Source organism: Musa acuminata, chromosome BXJ3-9 (genome assembly GCF_036884655.1).
Source record: "Musa acuminata AAA Group cultivar baxijiao chromosome BXJ3-9, Cavendish_Baxijiao_AAA, whole genome shotgun sequence".
Taxonomy (NCBI): Eukaryota; Viridiplantae; Streptophyta; class Magnoliopsida; order Zingiberales; family Musaceae; genus Musa; species Musa acuminata.
Window position 1 is genome coordinate 26,586,427 of NC_088357.1, and position 18,646 is coordinate 26,605,072.

An 18,646-nucleotide genomic window follows, 5' to 3' on the forward strand; every position below is an offset into this window, starting at 1 on the left:
TGACATAAATCACAAGGAGTTGTGATCAGCAAGAGTTGCTTACCTTTCGGGCTTAGTGTGATTGGTCGAGTCCCTCGAGGTTACACTAAGACGCTGATTAGATCCCGATCCTCACTCAAAGTCTGCTGAAGTCTTCCGTTTCACGTGCTGAGGGTGTCGCAAGACTTTCCAGTAAAATAGTGGGAGCATATTAAGATAGAAGTTCATATCTTGATTGTTTATTTTTGTAAAATCTGCATGTTATTTATTTCTGCTGCATCTTTATTTTCAGAAAATGTCGCTTTTAAATCCCTTATGTGGCATACTTGATGTCAACCGCCTTATTGGTCCAAATTATACGGATTGGCTCCACAACTTGAGAATTATTCTCACGATAGAGAAAATCACATACGTCCTTGATACAGTGATGCCTATGCCCGAGGAAGGGGCAAGCGAGGATGAGATCGCTCGTTACGTGAAGTACATTGATGACTCCACTCTTGCTCAGTGTTACATGTTGGGGTCCATGACTCCTGAGTTACAAAGACAGCATGAAAAGATGGATATCAGATCCATTCTCCTACATGTTTGCATACTATTTGAGGAATAGAGAAAGATTCAGCGATATAAGATATCCAAGAGTCTCTTCCACGCTAGGATGACTGAGGGGACACCGGTTCAGAACCATGTCTTGAAGATGATTGAGTGGATAAAGAAACTCACAGGTCTAGGATGGTCCTAGAGGATAGCCTGTGTGTGGATCTTGTGCTTCAGTCCCTACCAGATTCCTTTTCACAGTTCATAATGAATTTTAATATGAACAAGCTTGAGGTAACTCTCCCTGAGCTCCTCAATATGTTGAGGGAGGCAGAGAACACTATCAAGAAAGAGAAGTCAGTTCTCTATACTGGTGAGACTAAAAAGAAAAGGAAAGCAGAAAAGTCCCTTAAGAAAGGCAAGGGCCAGACCGAGTAAAGCAAAGGTTGCTAAGAAAGACCCGACAAAGGACAAAGGCTAGTGCTTCCACTACAAAAAAGATGGGCATTGAAAGAGGAACTGCAAAGAGTACCATGCAGAGAGAGCGAAACAAAAGCTTGGAGAAGCTTCAAATACATTCATGGTCAATCTCCAATTATCAGATTTTTGTGATAGTGCATTGGTATTGGATACTGGTATTGCTTAACACATTTATAATTTGTTGTACATTCTGATAAAGCCGAGGTGATTGGCGAGAGGAACATTGCATAATGATTTATTTATGCTAGACACTATTCCACATATCATGAATGTAAATGTGTCTAAGATGAGACGAGATACGGTGAATAATGCATACCTGTGACATTGTAGGCTAGGTCACATCCTGAGGGAATGATTTAAAAGTTGCTAAAGGATGAATATCTAGATCCATTCGACTATGAGTCATATGCAACTTACGAGCCTTGCCTTCATGAAAAACTAACAACTCTCTATTTAGTCGAACTGGAGAGAGAGTCATTGAGCTATTGTAACTCATACATAGTGATGTATATGAACCCATGTCAACTCATATCATTGGTGGTTACTTCTACTTTATTACCTTTACTGATGATTTATCAAGGTATAGACATGTGTACTGAATTACAAGTCCAAGACCTTTGAGAAATTCAGAGAGTATAAAAATAAAGTTGAGAACTATACTGGAAAGAGTATTAAGACTTTTCGATCAAATCGAGAAGGTGAGTACTTAAGTACAGAGTTTACTCAGTTCCGCAAGGACCATAGGATATTATCCCAATGGACACCTTCTTATATACCTTAGCTCAATGGTGTATCTGAAAGGAGAAATAATACATTGTTAGATATAGTGTAGTCTATGATGAGTTTAGCTGACCTATCCATCTCATTTTGGGGATATGCCTTAGAAACCGCAGCTTACCTTCTGAATATAGTTCCAACTAAGTCGGTAGTGTCTACACCATATGAGATATGGAAAGGGAAGAAGCCCAATCTTAAGGTTATTAAGATTTTGGGCTGCCCTACTCACGTTAAAAGACACAACCCTGATAAGTTAAAATCAAGGACAGAGAGGTGCAAGTTCATGGGATACCCCAAGAAAACTTGTGGGTGTTATTCCTATCATTTTGAGGACCAAAAGGTCTTTGTAACCAAGAGAGCGATATTCCTTGAGAAGGAACATATTTTTGGTAGAAATAATATGAGCATGATAGAGTTGAGCGAGGTTGGAGAACCTAGTTCAAGCACCACTCTACACCCCGAGTCTGTTCAGGTACCTAACACACAAGTTCCAACTTTACATAGGTCCGAAAGAGTATCATATCCTCCTGAGAAATATGTGGGACATATTGGATAAGAGGATGTTGAGAATATTGATCATCAAACCTACGAGGAGGCTATTATGAGTATAGACTCTGAAAAGTGGTAAGAAGCCATGAATTCTGAGATGGATTCCATGTACTCCAACAAAGTTTGGAGCCTAGTTGATACGCCTGAGGGTATTGTACCCATCGGTTGCAAGTGGATCTTTAAAAAAAAGATCAGAGTAGATGAAAAGGTACAAACCTATAAAGTGAGGCTAATGGCTGTATCGTCAAAGGCAAGGTGTTGATTATGATGAAACATTGTCACTCGTAGCCATGCTAAAATCCATTTGAATTCTATTGGCTATTGTAGCACACTATGATTATGAGATCTGACAGATGGACGTGAAAACTGCATTCCTCAATGGCAACGTCAAGGAGGAGGTGTATATGATATAGCCCGTTGGATTCATGTCCAAGGATTGCCCAGATAAGGTATGCAGGTTGCTTAGGTCCATTTATAGACTAAAGTAAGCTTCCCGAAGTTGGAACATAAGATTTGATGAGATAATCAGATCTTATGACTTCGTTAAGAACGAAGATAAGCCTTGTGTGTACATGGAAGTAGGAGCGCTACCACCTTCTTGGTGTTATATGTGGATAACATCCTGATCATTGGGAATAATGTAGGAATGCTATCCACAGTAAAGGCTTAGTTATCTAGACACTTCTCCATGAAGGACTTAGGGAAGCATTCTATATCATGGGGATTCAGATATATAGAGATAGATCCAAGAACATACTTGGCTTGTCCCAATCTAGGTACATAGACATCATTGTCAAAAGGTTTGGTATAGAAAATTCCAAGAGAGGTCTCATACCGATAAGACATGACATATCGCTTTCTAGGAGTATATCCCTAAAGACTCTTAAAGAAAGGGTGAACATGGATAAAATACCCTATGCCTAAGAGATAGGGTCTATCATGTATGTCATGCTATGTACCAGGCCTGATATAGCACATGTTCTAAGTGTCACGAGCAAGTATCAGGCGGATCTAGGCTTAGAGCACTAGAAAGCAGTAAAGTGTATCCTTAAGTACTTGAGAAGGACTAAGGATCTTTTACTAGTATATGGAGGTAGTAGTCTCAGGGTTAAACGCTACACAGACTCGAGTTTTCAATCTGATGTCGATGATAGCAAGTCGAATTTGGGGTATGTGTACACCCTAAATGGAGAAGCAGTGTGCTAGAAGAGTTCCAAGCAAGACTCGAGTTCCAAGCAAGACTCGAGTTTTCAGTCTCAGGGTTAAACGCTACACAGACTCGAGTTTTCAATCTGATGTCGATGATAGCAAGTCAAATTTGGGGTATGTGTACACCCTAAATGGAGAAGCAGTGTGCTAGAAGAGTTCCAAGCAAGATACTGTTGAATCTCGGATTTTGATGATGAAGTCAATTGTCATTTGTTATCTAATCTATATGTTGAGATAAGTGTGCAGGATTAACTACGATGAAAGTGAGATATGCAGCAGGAGTTGCGCCGGAGTCAAGACATTGATCACGTTGGGAGTTCGAGAGTTCGACGGAAGTTCGGACAGTCGTTGGAGGTTCTGTGGGAACAAATCCGAGAAGTCCATAAGCTTGCCAAAGAAGCTCGTCGAAACTCGCCAAGTGAATCGTCGCAAGTCCAGGAGTTTGCCGGAAGTCCGCAGGAGCATCACCGAGGGTTCATCGGATGATCGACGGAAGTTCGCTGGAAGCTCGCTGGAAGAAGCGATTGACGCACCGGAGCAAGTTGCAGTAAATGTCTTAGGAAAAATCATAGTTAGCACATTGATTAAGTTGGAAATGGAAGGTGATCCCATTAACTTAATCTTGGGGCAATTGGGCTCCTGAAAAACCCAAATTGGGCCGAATGGATCAACCAATTCGGACCCTGATTTCTGCCAGGCGGTTGAACCGCCCAAGGCAGGAGGTTGCACCACCTGGGCTCAGTCTTCGAGTGAGACTGGGAGGTGCAACCGCCCCAGCTAGGCGGTGGCACTACTTGGGGCTCAATCTCCGAGCGAGACGGGGCGGTGCAACCTCCCCTGACAGGAGGTGGCACCGCCTGAGCTCAGTCTTCGAGCTCTACCAGGCAATGCAACCGCCTTAGTCAGGAGGTGCAACCGCCTGAGCTCGGTCTTCGAGCTCTGTTAGGAGGTGCAACCGCCCCTGACAGGAGGTAGCACCGCCAGAGGCTCAGTCTTCGAGCTCTACCAGGCAGTGCAACCGCTCCAGTCAGGAGGTGCAACCGCCTAATCTCGGAATTTCGAGAATTGACAATTTTGAGCTCCAAATTTGAACTGGGTTGGGGCCTATAAATACCCCACCCATTCAGCACTGAAAGGCAGCAATTTAACACTGAAATCTTGATCCTTTTCTGTGATTATTAGAGCTCAAAATTGTTATAAAGGCCAAAAGTTCTTCTCCCTCTGTTCTTCCAAGTTCTAAGTTGTAAAGAGAGGAGAGAAAATTTCTGTAAGGGTTTTCTCCTAAGCCCGTCAAAAGGAGTGAAACTGTAAAAGGGTGATTGGCCTTCGCCTATTGAAGGAAGGCCTCTAGTTGACGTCAGTGACCTCGTCGGTGGAGGAAGCCAAAAGTGGAGTAGGTCAAGATTGACCGAACCACTCTAAATCTCGGTTTGCATTTACTTTGAGCATATTATCTTTACTGCAAACCTCCTCTGAAGCTTACTGCTTTCTGCGCATATATGATTGGGTTTCAAGCTTTGCACTTTCTGAATCAGCGTTTAGACGTAAATCTGATTTTTCGTACGATCATCATAGTTCAAATTATGTTTACGTTTTGACTTTTACCATAACTGCAAACTGCCTTTATATCCTTGCTTAAAACTTTATCTCATCTAATCAAGTGATTTACGAATCAACATTTAGACGTAAATCAGTTTCTTCGTACGAACGTCGTATTTTAGCTTGCGCTTATATTCTGGTTTTCATCATTACTACAAATAGCCTTCATAGATTGACTTTAACATCATCTTGCTTGATCTTAAGTTAAAGTAATCTTAGAATCGGCTTTCAAACAGAAATCGTTTTCATCGTTCAAACGCAGTTTCGTTTTAATCGCAGAAAGTTTTCCGCTGCACTAATTCACCCCCCCCTCTTAGTGCTCTTGATCCTAACAATTGGTATCAGAGCGGGGTTAACTCTCTAACGGATTAAAACCCAAGAGAGATGGCATACGCCGGAAACCAAGAGGACCATTCTATTACACGTCCACCCATGTTCAGTGGGATGGACTACACCTATTGGAAGACCCGAATGAGGATCTTTCTTATTTCTATGGATTTTGAACTTTGGAATCTTGTCGAAAACGAATTTTCGAAGTCTTCTCTTCCAATGATTGATTGGAATGAATTGGAGAAGAAGGCTTTTGCTCTTAATGCAAAGGCTATGAATGCCTTATTTTGTGCACTTGATAAAAACGAGTTTAACCGTGTTTCAACTTGTGAAACCGCATTTGATATTTGGCACACACTCGAAGTGACTCACAAAAGCACAAGTAGAGTGAAAGAGTCAAAAATCAATCTTCTGTTACATTCTTTCGATCTTTTCCGGATGAAACCGAGTGAAACCATTGGCGATATGTTTACCCGTTTCACGGATGTCGTCAACGGTCTAAAAGGACTCGGAAAAAGTTTTTTGGATTTTGAGCTCGTAAATAAGATTCTAAGATCCCTTCCTAAGAGTTGGGATCCTAAAGTCACTGATATTCAAGAGGCAAAAGATCTACGTAATTTCCCTCTTGAAGAACTAATCGGGTCATTAATGACCTACGAGATGACTTGTAAAACTCATGAAGAGCAAGAAGACATCCTTTCAAAGAATAGGAAGGATATGGCACTTAAAACTTCAGAAGGCCACTTGAGAGAAAACTCAAGTGATGAGGACTGTGATGATGACTTGGCACTTCTAACAAGAAAATTTAAAAAATTCTTTAAAAGAAACAAGTTTAAGAATGACACAAAAAATAAACTTGAACCCAAGAAGGACCAAGTTATTTGCTATGAATAAAAAAAGCCGGGACATTACAAGAGTGATTGTCCCCAAGTCAAAAAGAGAACTTCAAAGAAGAAGGTGCTCAAAGCAACATGGGATGACTTGAGCGCGTCCGAAGAAGAAGAGTCCAACACCGAGCAAGTTGCTCATTACGCCTTAATGGCCATCGGAGATGAGGTAACAAATTTAATAGATGCAAATTTATCATTTGATGAATTATTAAATGCCTTCCATGACTTATTTGATGAATGCAAGATTATTAATAGAAAATACAAATCGCTAAAAAAGGAGCATGATAGTCTTACTTTAATTTTGATAAGTTAAAAACTGAATATCATGATAGTTTAAATTCATGCATCAAATGCTATGATCTTGAAACTCTCCAAAAAGAAAACTTGCTACTTAAGGATACCTTGAAGAAATTCGAGGTTGGTAGCAAATCATTGAACATGATCCTTGCAAACAAGGGTCATGTTCCCAAAAGAAGTGGAATTGGATTTGTGAGAAGTTCTCACCAAAATCCAACCACCTTCATGAAAGGCCCCATCTTACATGTTCGACACCAAAACAAATGCAACTTTTGTTGTAAATTTGGACACAAGACGCATTATTGTCCATTCAAGAAAATTAGTCCAAACAAATTGATTTGGGTTCCTAAAGGAACCATGATAAATTCTATGTAACATAATAGACAATGTAGATCTATTTGTGAGGCACCCAAAAGCAAATGGGTACATAAAAATCATCCCTTCCTGTAAAAATATTAAAAACATAAATATATATATATATATATATATATATATATATATATATATATATATATATATATATATATATATATATATATAGGTTGGAGCAAGAAATAATATTCTGCTCCTTGGATTCTCGATATTCATGACCCAAGATCCAAAAAGGAACTCGCAATGCTCTCTAGCCTAAATAACAGATGGAGATTATAAATTTAAAATCACAAATACGATTTAAATACAACCTTATTTGATTTTTCGGAATTAGAAACGTATGATTCTTAAATTCACATATCCTTTGGATTTTCGAACCCATCAACTTCATCCCTTCATAACTTTCGAATCCAACTCTATATCATGAACTGACTAAGTCAGTCATGAATTTGAAAGGCTTACCAACTTGAACAAACTATCACAAACATGTGTATGACATTGAGAGTATGCACGTTAAAAGATCTATCTTGTTCGTGCAAAAGTTCTTGTCTTAAAATGAAAACTCTTACGTAATTACGTAAGTAAAGTTGATTGCTCTAAATGAAAATTCTTCTCAAGACAAAAACTCTCAAATCAGATTACACTGCGATCAGAACAAGTGCTCACTGCCTGCAGGCGGTGGCACCGCCCCAGCTGGAGGTAGCACCTCCAGCTGTCACGTGTTGCAAGCGGTTGCACCGCTCCAGCCAGAGGTGCAACCACCCGCAACTCTGCCCTTTTTAACCCAAGCTAGGGCCGGCGGTGAAACCGACCCCAACTCACTCCCTTCCCCTCTCTACTCCTCCAAGCCTCCTCCATCCCCATTTCTCCCCTCATAGCATCCCAAATACCCCTCATTTCGGAGCAAAACATCAACAATCCTTCCCTCTCTGGAAGATCTCACTAAGGTACTCTCTAAGAAGCCCTTAAACTCTGTTTTTTGATTCATTTACTCTTGCTCATCACTATTCTTCTAAACAGCAGTAGTTATGGGATCTAGAAGATCCTAAAGGGACAAAAGAAAAAGGAGATTAGTAGAAGATTTTGATCTCACCCTTTTCGATTCAAAATACCATGCTGAAAAATTTTCCTCTTTCGAACTTAGGAGTGCCAATAAGGGAAAATACATAGATTTAAATGAACTAAGAGACTTAGAGACAATCCAATGGTTTGCAAACTTAGATCTACTTCCTATTTTGTAAATTAACGAACCCATCTATCAAAGACTTGTTAGATTGTTTTACAACAACATACAAATAGATGAAGAAGAAAGAATGTCTACCTATCTTTTAGGACAACACATCTCAATTACGGATAAATTCATTTGCGACATGATAGGCATTCCCATAAAAAGTAGAGGACTTTACTTTAGAGGATCATGGGATGATGAAACTGTTGGAATAACATATGTTGAAGCCTTAGGAATAATTTTTGCCAATCCCAACTTAGCATTTGTTCCTAAAAGTTATGAACATCTACTGCCTCTAAACACTAAGGTACTTCATCATATCCTAACTAGCATCATTCTCCCTAAACAATACCATCATGATGAAGTAAGCCAATTAGAATTAGGAACTATGTATTTGATCATGAAAGGACATGACATTTGTCTTGGTTATCTTATCCAACAAAACATGTTAGAACTATCTTGTCGATCTTGTCGATGTTCAAGCCGTTCTTGTCTTTGTTCGAATCGGTCCATCCGAATCCCAATATCTTCGACAGATGATGTATGAGTTTGCTCAAATGGATGTGTTTCCTTAAAGGGACAGATCGGAGGAGATTGGGTACCCCTAAAGACTGGTGTTTTCGGTTTTGGTTCAGGTTGAGGGGGATCAGTTCTTCTTGGCATTCTAACCCAGTTACCATTTCTAAAAAAACATCTTAATCGGTGAAGTAGATTTTTATTTATTATGCTAAATCTATCTACTTTTATTACTTCTTCTTCTGGTGGTATTAGAATATCGTAGGCTTTCATTATTCTAGTGATTATACCACCATATGGGAGCATCATGTTTTTCTTAGATAGTTCTAACATGTTTTGTTGGATAAGATAACCAAGACAGATGTCATGTCCTTTCATGATCAAATACATAGTTCCTAATTCTAATTGGCTTACTTCATCATGATGGTATTGTTTAGGGAGAATGATGTTAGTTAGGATATGATGAAGTACCTTAGTGTTTAGAGGCAGTAGATGTTCACAACTTTTAGGAACAAATGCTAAGTTGGGATTGGCAAAAATTGTTCCTAAGGCTTCAACATATGTTGTTCCAATAGTTTCATCATCCCATGATCCTCTAAAGTAAAGTCCTCTACCCAGCACGACCCCCTCTTAGTGCTCTTGATCCTAACAAATACTATTGCTGACTCGACCATAGAGGCAGAGTACATTGCTGTAGTAGAGGTAACAAAAGAGGGAGTCTGAATGAAGAAGTTCATTATAGATCTGGGGTCATGCTGGGTAGTGAGGAGTCGATTTCCTTATATTGCGACAACTACGGGGCGATTGCTCAAATGAGGGAACCCGGATCTCATCAGAAGTATTCTGAGGAGGTTCTAACTTATTGGAGAGATCATGACCCGAGGAGATGTAGTAGTGGAAAGAGTTTCATCCAACGATAACATTATAGATCCACTAACAAAGCCGATGTCTTAGATTATCTTTGAGCGTCACAAGAGTCTAATGGGGATCAAACACATAGATGATTGGCTTTAGGTCAAGTGGGAGATTGCTAGTCATATGGATAAGTCAATCACGTAAGTGATGGCACATGTGACTTGACACATAGTCTTTTCGCTTATTATATTTTAGCATTTATCACTTTATATTGCTTGTTGTATATATATATATATATATATATATATATATATATATATATATATATATATATATATATTGTGATGTCCTTGAATTTATGCAATGGGAATTGGATCGTGATGAGATCACAATAACGAGACCTATTCGCCTTTAAACACATATCCTAAATAATACCGATCATAGGTTACTCGAGAGGGACATCGAGATAACCGGATAAACTAGTTTGTTATATACCCGTCCATATGATGGATGTATCTGGTCTCATATCTACTCATGTGGGGACACTAGGGGTATAATACAGGTGCTTATTGGGGAATGAGTTCACTGATTGATCTGCTTATAGAATGCTGAATGGTTGATGATGCTTTATTGTCAAATAATAATTCCATTATCCTAGTGGTGTATCTGGTTCATAGACTTGAGACATCAAGGATGTCCTGTATGAGTGCTCCACTCTTTGATACCAGACTTATAGGTTTAGATGTCCTAGATCTAGCACAACCGGTCATCGAGAGTGATAGTCAACTTTACGAGGGCTATTGAGTGTCGATAAAGGATCATCCACTCTTAGTGTCATGAGAGGAATGTCCCATGTATTCTTCCTCAAACAAATCCTTAGCCAAGGTCATTCATATAGAGAGAAAAAGAGTTCTCTATGAGAGTCTGATTAGAGCGAGACTCGAGTAAAAACCGTATGGGTCTAATAGCACCATGCCCGGTATACGATCTCTAAGATATTAGATGAATGCGAGACTATAGGTATACGATAACTAAGGACAGACATATCCAATGGATTGGATTTCGTTATATCGTCTAGGGACTACGGTATAGTGGCATGGTACATCCGTAGTCGATGAGTCAAGTGAATTATTATTAAGATAATAATTCACTAAGTCAGAAGGAGTTCTGACAGGTATGACTTATGGCCAGCTCGATATTGGGCCTAGAGGGTCACACACATATGGTAGGCATTGCGATAGTAGAGGTTCAAATATGAGATATTCATCGGAGCCCCTATCTTATTGGATATCCAATAAGCCCCTGAATTATAGATCTTATGGATGAGATCTAATAAGAACTCATAAGAAATTATTGGATAGAGATCCACTAATCTAAGATGCTTGGGTAATTGGATGGAGATCTAATACCAATTAGGGGAGGATCCATTAGGGTTAAGTTAACATGGGACCTCTATAAATAAGAGCGATTCAATAGTTTATAGGCAAGTGTTTTTTGCTTCCTCTCCTATTCTCCCCCCCTCTCAATCTCAAAGTAGGCTTGGAGTTTTGAGGAGTCTCATCGTAGCCCTAATGCTTGGATCATCACAAGAGAGGAGACCACTTGACCTCCTTCACCCTCTCCTAGGGATTCAGGGATATATAATCTCCCTAGATAATACAATCTATCTCATACGTGATTTTCTATTTCATGGATTTTTTACACCAATCTTCGCATGACGACTGATGAGGGTAATAATGGCGACATGACGCGCCATGACGTCAGCCACGCCTGGATGACACTCTGCCCGAGGAAGAGAGCAATAATGCCGACTCGATGTGTGCCGACGTCACCCGCTCTCAGACAACGACTTCATCACTGTCTGGGCCCGCACGCTTGGTCGAGGTGGAGGAGGACAATGACCGAGGCTCGCCCATACCCTACGGCAGTTCAGTTCTCCACGCAACGCCAACGGCAATGTCAGACGCCATTAGAGGTACGGTCCTGCTCCTGCGGGCAGGCACATCAGGTAATACTAAACTTACCTATAAATACCCCCGAGTTCTAAATGAAAAGAGGGAGGCACTTCTTCATACAAAAATCCCCTCTGCATCCACTGACTTGATCGTCGGAGGGGTCGGGCCAAGCTTCCGACCCGACCTGTGTGCAGGTGCGAGAACGGGGTCGCCTCTTCCTGGTGCCGTAGCAAAAGCTTTCCTCCCGACGTGACATCTCGACCGGACCGCCGTAATCGGCCACCAAGAGATCTCGAGGGACGCTGCGCGAGATCCCCGTCATTCGGACCCCCGACCAAGACGCGTCGGCCCCGAGGCCACGGCATAAAGTTGTTTACACCAACAGAGTGGCGCTAGAAGGAGGGCATCCGAATGTCAAGCGATCAGCAGATCCACTCTGATGAACCCGCGGCTATTGGATTGCCCACGATCAGCACCCCGGGAGAACGTCCCCCGCGTGATGAAACCCGAGATGAACACCCTGCCGCAACGTCGGAACGCTACTGGCGGTTGTTCAACGACCCGGGTTTATCGCCACCTGACGGTGCCCCCGCCGGCCCGTCGCCGGTATTGCCCGAGGCCTTTCACGACCTCGCTCATCAAGTTCGAGCTCTGACGGGCGTGGTGCAAACTATCATCCCGCTCGTCTCCCAACCGACGCCCCTGCATATGACCCAGCCTTTGCAACAGTAGGGGGCCCCCACCCGAACTCATGCGCCACTTCCCGAGCTCCCCACTTCGCCTCGGAACCGAATGACCCAGCCCAGGAACCGAGAGGCGGAAGATACGGCAAGTCGCCCGGAGCCTGAGGCACCATCTGCGGACTCGACGAACGCCCTGCGAGCCCAGTTGCGCCTTGTTAGTCAACGACTCGACGAAGTGCAGCAGGAAGTTTACAGGTCAAGGGAGAGCTCGGGGCGGACGGACACCAAGGGTCCCCGTTCGTGCCTGAAATACAAGATCAAGTGATTCCACCGCATTTCCGGCTCCCTTCGCTGGATGCCTACGACAGTGCCGCTGACCCAGCGGACCATATAGCCGCTTTTCGTGCCCAGATGGCACTATATAGGACTTCTGACGCCTTGATGTGCAGAGCGTTCCCAACGACTTTGAGGGGGCCAGCCCGCGCGTGGTACAGCGGCCTGAAGACCGGGACCATCACCTCCTTTGACCAACTCGCATGAGACTTCGAGCTTAACTTCCTGGCCTACGCCCGACCAAAGCCATCCGTGGCGTTGCTCCTCGGACTCAACCAAAGGGAGGACGAGACCCTCTCCCATTTTGTGAACCGCTTTACGACGCAAATTCGGGGACTATTGGATGCTCACCCCTCTCTGTTAATGCAGGCATTCATGATAGGCCTGCGGCCTTCCAGGTTCTTTTGGTCTCTTGTGGAGCGACCCCCCACCGCGGTACCCGAGATGCTTCAGCGAGCAAGCCAGTTCGTCGCCGCCGAAACATGGATGGCCGGGAGGCATGAAGAGCACAAGAGGGTAAAGTCGGAGCCGCCCCAGCAGCACCAATCCGCCACGTCCCGGCGTAGATTGGACAAATCCGACCCGCTGACGTCAAGGCCCCCTCTCCCCGCCTTGAGCTCGTCCCGAACAGAAATATTTCTCCACATAAGGGAGAAGGGACTACTCAAAGACCCCCACTCGATGAGGAGCCCGCAAGAACTTGCAGACCATTCAAAATATTGCCGCTTCCATCGGCAGCATGGGCATGACACTAAACAGTGTCATGAGTTGAAAAGGCAGATCGAGGAGCTCATTCGTAGAGGGCATCTCGGCCAGTACCTTCGGCCGGACAAGGAACGTTCGTCGTGCCTGGAAGGTCCCATCGAGCAACACATCGACGTGATAGCTGGCGGCCCCGCATCTGGCGGGGGCTCCATGACGGGAAGAAAGGCATACGCCTGAGCAGCCTTGGCCGAAGCTCCCAGTCACAGGCCCGAGCCCAAGGTCACTTTCCTGGCCGGAGCATCCGAACAACCTGAGCACGACGATGCTCTCGTGATATCGGCCAGGGTCGCCAATGCGCAAGTAAGAAGGATCATGGTCGATACCGGGAGCTCGGCCGACATACTTTACTTCGATGCCTTCCGAAAGCTCGGCTTGGCTAGGGAGAATATGAAGCCGATGTGCTCGGCGCACACTAGATTCACCGGAGATTCAATCTCACCGCTGGGGGCTATCACTCTGCCCTTAAACTTAGGGGCCCCGCCAAGGTCGAAGACGGTAATGACCACTTTCCTAGTGGTCGACCTCCCCATCGCGTACAACGCTATTCTCGGTCGCCCGACCCTCAACAAAGTCAGAGCCGTCGTCTCAACTTACTACCAAACTGTAAAGTTCCCACTCATGCCGGGGTCGGGGAAGTCACGGGAAGCCCTCGAGAATCCAAGCGTTGCTACCTGACCGTCGTCTCGTTACACAAGAGAGCAAGGATCGAACCACCGCTGGAGGATCCTCGGGAGACGAAGAAACCAACCCCCCATCCCGAGCCGAGGGGATCCACCGTCGACTTGCCACTTCTAGAAGGACAGCCAGATCAGACGGTCAAAATCGGGTCGGAGCTACCCGAGTAGGAGCGAAGGCAGCTCGTCGGCTTCCTACAGAAAAATGCCGACGTCTTCGCCTGGTCGCCGTCGGACATGACGGGCGTCGACCCGGAGGTCGCACAACATCACCTCAATATTTCACCCGACGCTCGCCCTGTAAAGCAAAAACCCAGACGGCAAGCCCCTAATCGGCAACTTGCCATACGAGCAGAAGTGGGTCGACTTTTAGCGGCGGGCTTCATAGAAGAAGTCAGATACCCCCGATGGCTATCCAATGTAGTCCTCGTAAAGAAACCCAATGGAAGCTGGAGGATGTGCGTTGATTACACCAGTCTCAACAATGCATGCCCAAAGGATTGCTACCCCCTCCCAAAGGTCGACCAATTGGTCGACGCAACGATCGGACACGCCCGCCTCTCATTTATGGATGCCTTCTCGGGATACAACCAGATCAGAATGGCGCCCGAAGACCAAGAGCATATGGCCTTTCTCACCGATCAAGGGGTATACTTTTATAAGGTCATGCCTTTCGGATTAAAAAATGCTAGGGCTACATACCAGAGAACAGTGAACAAGATGTTCGCCCACCAGATCGGACAGAACATGGAAGTTTACGTTGATGACATGATTGTAAAAAGCCAAGAGGCAGGAGCTCACCTTGCCGACCTGGCCGAGGCATTCGTCACGCTGCGTAAGTTCAGCATGCGACTCAACCCTGTGAAGTGTGCTTTCGGCGTCATCTCGGGAAAGTTCCTCGGGTTTATCATACACGAAAGAGGAATTGACGCCAACCCAGAGAAGGTCCAGGCAATCATCAACATGCAGTCGCCTCTGACGATCAAAGACCTACAACGCCTTAACGGGAGGCTCGTCGCCATGTCTCGTTTCCTTGCCCGATCGGGCGATCGCTGCCTCCCCTTCTTCAGGGCGCTAAAGAACCTGAAGAATTTTTAGTGGACGGCGGAGTGCGAGGAAGCCTTCAAACAAATAAAGCAACACTTGGCCAGCCTCCCTCGGCTTGCCTCAGTCTCTCCTGGGGAGAAGCTAGGCCTCTACCTGGCTGCCTCCCGGCATGCAGTCAGTTCCGTTCTGATCAAAGAAAACTCCGGTGAATAGCTGCCGGTCTACTATGTCAGCCACGTCCTGAACGGGCCCGAGGAACGTTACCCACCGATTGAGAAACTCGCACTCGCACTTGTGCTGTCGGCCCGGAAGCTACGCCCCTATTTCCAAGCTCACCCAGTGGAGGTCATCACTGACCAACCACTTCGGCAGATCTTGTCTAAATTTGATGTTACAGGACGTCTTCTCAAATGGGCAGTGGAGCTCGGTGAGCATGATGTACGATACGTGCCTAGGACCGCTATCAAAGCCCAGTCGGTGGCCGACTTCATCGCAGAATTAACCCAGATCGAGGACGTGGGTCTCGAGCAACCTCCCGAAGCATGGGTCCTGCACGTGGATGGATCGGCCAACTCAAAGGGCGCAAGTGCGGGGCTGGTGCTGCTAGCTCCCGACGGGCAGTTGTTCGAGCGTTCCCTCCGCTTCGGGTTCCAAGCCACTAAAAACGAGGCGGAATACGAGGCACTCCTAGCAGGACTCAGGTTGGCCCTCGAAATGCAGGTGGTCGCCATACACGTCCTCACCGACTCGCAGCTGGTAGCCAAGCAACTCAGTGGGGGATACGAGGCTCGGGACCCGATCATGGCGAAGTACCTGGCACAGGTAAAGAACCTGACGGCTAAATTCCCTCATTTTACATTATCTAATGTCCCGAGGGGAGAGAACGAGCGAGTCGACGCGCTAGCTAAGCTGGCATCAAAGTCGGCCCCCGAAGCCCGGCCTGAGGTCGAGGAGCTCCCTGCCCGTGCCATCGAAATCGCAGCTGCAGCCTCGGGCGGCGCACCAATCACATGGGTACAAGAGTTGCTACGCTTTAAGAGGGACGGGACCCTTCCCCCCGACGAGGCTACAGCTCGGCGCCTGTGCCGTACGCATTCATGGTACTCTGAGGTGGGCGGACGGCTTTATAAGCGGTCCTTCACATATCCCCTCCTATGGTGCTTGGAGCCCGACGAAGCTCGGACGGTTCTGGCTGAGGTCCACGAAGGGGTCTACGGGGAGCACATCGGCGGGTGAACCCTGGCGCACAAAATACTTCTCCAAGGTTACTACTGGCCGACCATGTGTCGGGATGCGAAGGCCTACGTGCAGCGGTGCAATTCGTGCCAAGAACACGCCCGCGCGCCCCGGCAACCCGCGGTCCCACTCACCCCCATCAATTGCGCATGGCCATTTGCACAGTGGGGTTTGGACCTGCTCGGACCTTTCCCGCCAGCCTCGGGACAACGGAAATACATTGTCGTGGGAGTGGATTATTTCATAAAGTGGGTTGAGGCCGAGCCACTAGCGACGATCATGGAGCGTCAAATTGAAAAGTTCGTATGGAGGAACCTAGTGACTCGGTTCGGCTTGCCCAAAACCATCATTATAGATAACGGGCCTCAGTTCACCGGTAGAAGGTTCCGGGAGTTCTGTGCCAGCCACGGCATCCAGCTAAGGTTCAGCTCGGTGGCTTATCCTTAGACGAATGGGCTAGCGGAGGTAACCAATCGGTCCATTCTAGGCGGGCTCAAAAGAAGAGTGTCTGTAGCCCGATCGGCCTGGACGGACGAACTCCCGAGCATCTTATGGTCATTACGCACCACCCCCAAGACCACGACTGGAGAGTCCCCCTATAGTCTCGCGTTCGGAACCGAAGCTGTCCTACCGCCCGAGGTAGCCATTGCCACCCTTCGGACAGGAAACTACGACGAGAAAATCACGAACGAAGGACTTCGAGCCGGCCTCGACATGCTCGAGGAGCGGTGTGCCGACGCACACTTGAAGGCCCTCTCTTATAAAAGAGCTGTCGCAAGGAGCTACAACCGGAAGGTATGACCCCGACCAATTAAGTTAAACGACCTAGTCCTACACAAGACCGAGGTCAGCGACCCGACCCGAGCGAGGGGGAAGATGGCCCCCAAATGGGAGGGACCTTATTGGGTCATCGAGGTAACCTGACCGGGTACATACCGGCTCGCGACAATGGATGGTTCCTCCGTGCCGAGAACATGGAACGTCTAGAACCATAAGAAGTTTTTCGTTTAAATGGAGAAGTTTTTCGTCTAAGAGAAGAAGCTTCCGTCTAAGGGAAGAGGAAGAAGTCGGGCGAGCCACAAGAAAAATTTTCTTTTGTTCTTCTTGGCCAAGAACATGGAACCTCCAGAACCTTAAGAAGTTTTTCGTTTGAGGGAAGAAGTCTTTCGTCTAAAAGAAGAAGCTTTTCGTCTAAAGAGTCGGACAACACACGAGAAGAAAAATATTTCTTTTACATCAAAAACTAGGAATTATAGGACTCGACCATGACAGGACTCGATGATTACAAAAAAGAGAAGAAATGAAGATCATAGGACTCGACCCTGACTCAGTTGAGCCGACCACCAAAAAATGTTACAAAATTCTGCCCTAATCGTCGGGACCCCCGACGCTATCGTCGAAGGGAACCTCATCCGGCATATCTACGTCTAAATCCTCAGGATGCGAGGCAAAAGGATCCACCTCGACTTCCAGCCCGAGGTGGCACGATCTGAACCGGCCCAGGGCGATCCGGTACCCGTACTCATAAGTGACCTGCCCCGACCGGACCAACCCGAGCTGAAAGCCCGAGGATTGCTTGTAATCCTCGATTATTTCCTTGTCTTTTTCTGGCCGTCGATCCCGCTCGGCAGCCAGAGCCTCTGAGGCCCCCTTCACCTCAGCTAGGGCCCCTTCCAGCTTTTGGATCAGGGTGACCACCTCATCCCGGGCCAGGCGAGCCTCGAACTGTGTCACCCTCAGGAGCCCTTGGAGACCCTCCTTCTCCTCTTCAGCTGCCTTCGCCTCGGATTTAAGGCGAAGGACCTCCACCTCCAACACCGACGTACGCTAATCCGCCGCCCCCGCCTCAGATTTGAGGCACGTCACCTCCGCCTCGAGCTCCGAGGAGTGCTGCTCTGCCGCCGCTACTGCCTCTGGAGCTGCCCCCGCGCGGACCTCCTCGAGCTGCTTGCGCAGCTCGGCATTCCGGTCACACAAGATGTCGAGGGCCCGACCTGCGTCGCGCACGCGGTTCGCCAACGCCATCGTGTAGTGTTGGCCCTGCAAAGGAAGAGTCAGAACCATTCTCGGACGAACAGGAGGTCGGGGTCCAATAGCGAGACGCTTACCCACAGCAATGACTTCGCGGATTTGCCTAGCAAGACATCCGATGGCATGGTATATAGCTCGCGAGCCATATCTCGATGAAGCCCTCCTCGGATGAATGCGACTGCAGTTTCCCCGTCAGCCCATACCCGGGTCCCGCGGGTCAGCCCCCCCCAGCGGGCCGCCAACTGGTCGGAGGGTTGGCCCTCCGAAAGCTCGCCCATCAAGCGCGCCTAGTAGGACTCGTTCG

At 46.4% G+C, this 18,646-nt stretch overlaps 1 protein-coding gene across 1 annotated transcript; it reads left to right on the forward strand.

Annotated features, from left to right (window-relative positions):
- Window positions 1-14,265: 14,265 nt before the first annotated feature.
- On the forward strand, window positions 14,266-16,311 carry LOC135649048 (uncharacterized). The gene is made up of 2 exons (XM_065167145.1): window positions 14,266-14,979; window positions 15,289-16,311. Exons 1-2 carry the CDS (start codon window positions 14,266-14,268, stop codon window positions 16,309-16,311), a joined length of 1,737 nt encoding a protein of 578 aa, XP_065023217.1.
- Window positions 16,312-18,646: the final 2,335 nt, after the last annotated feature.

What these genes read in the sequence shown, in the direction of transcription:
- LOC135649048 (XM_065167145.1), top strand. Translation starts at nt 14,266, where the DNA reads ATGACGGGCGTCGACCCGGAGGTCGCACAACATCACCTCAATATTTCA. An exon ending in CCAACCCAGAGAAGGTCCAG is followed by an intron (nt 14,980 to 15,288) that starts GCAATCATCAAC and finishes TCCGGTGAATAG; the next exon opens with CTGCCGGTCTACTATGTCAG.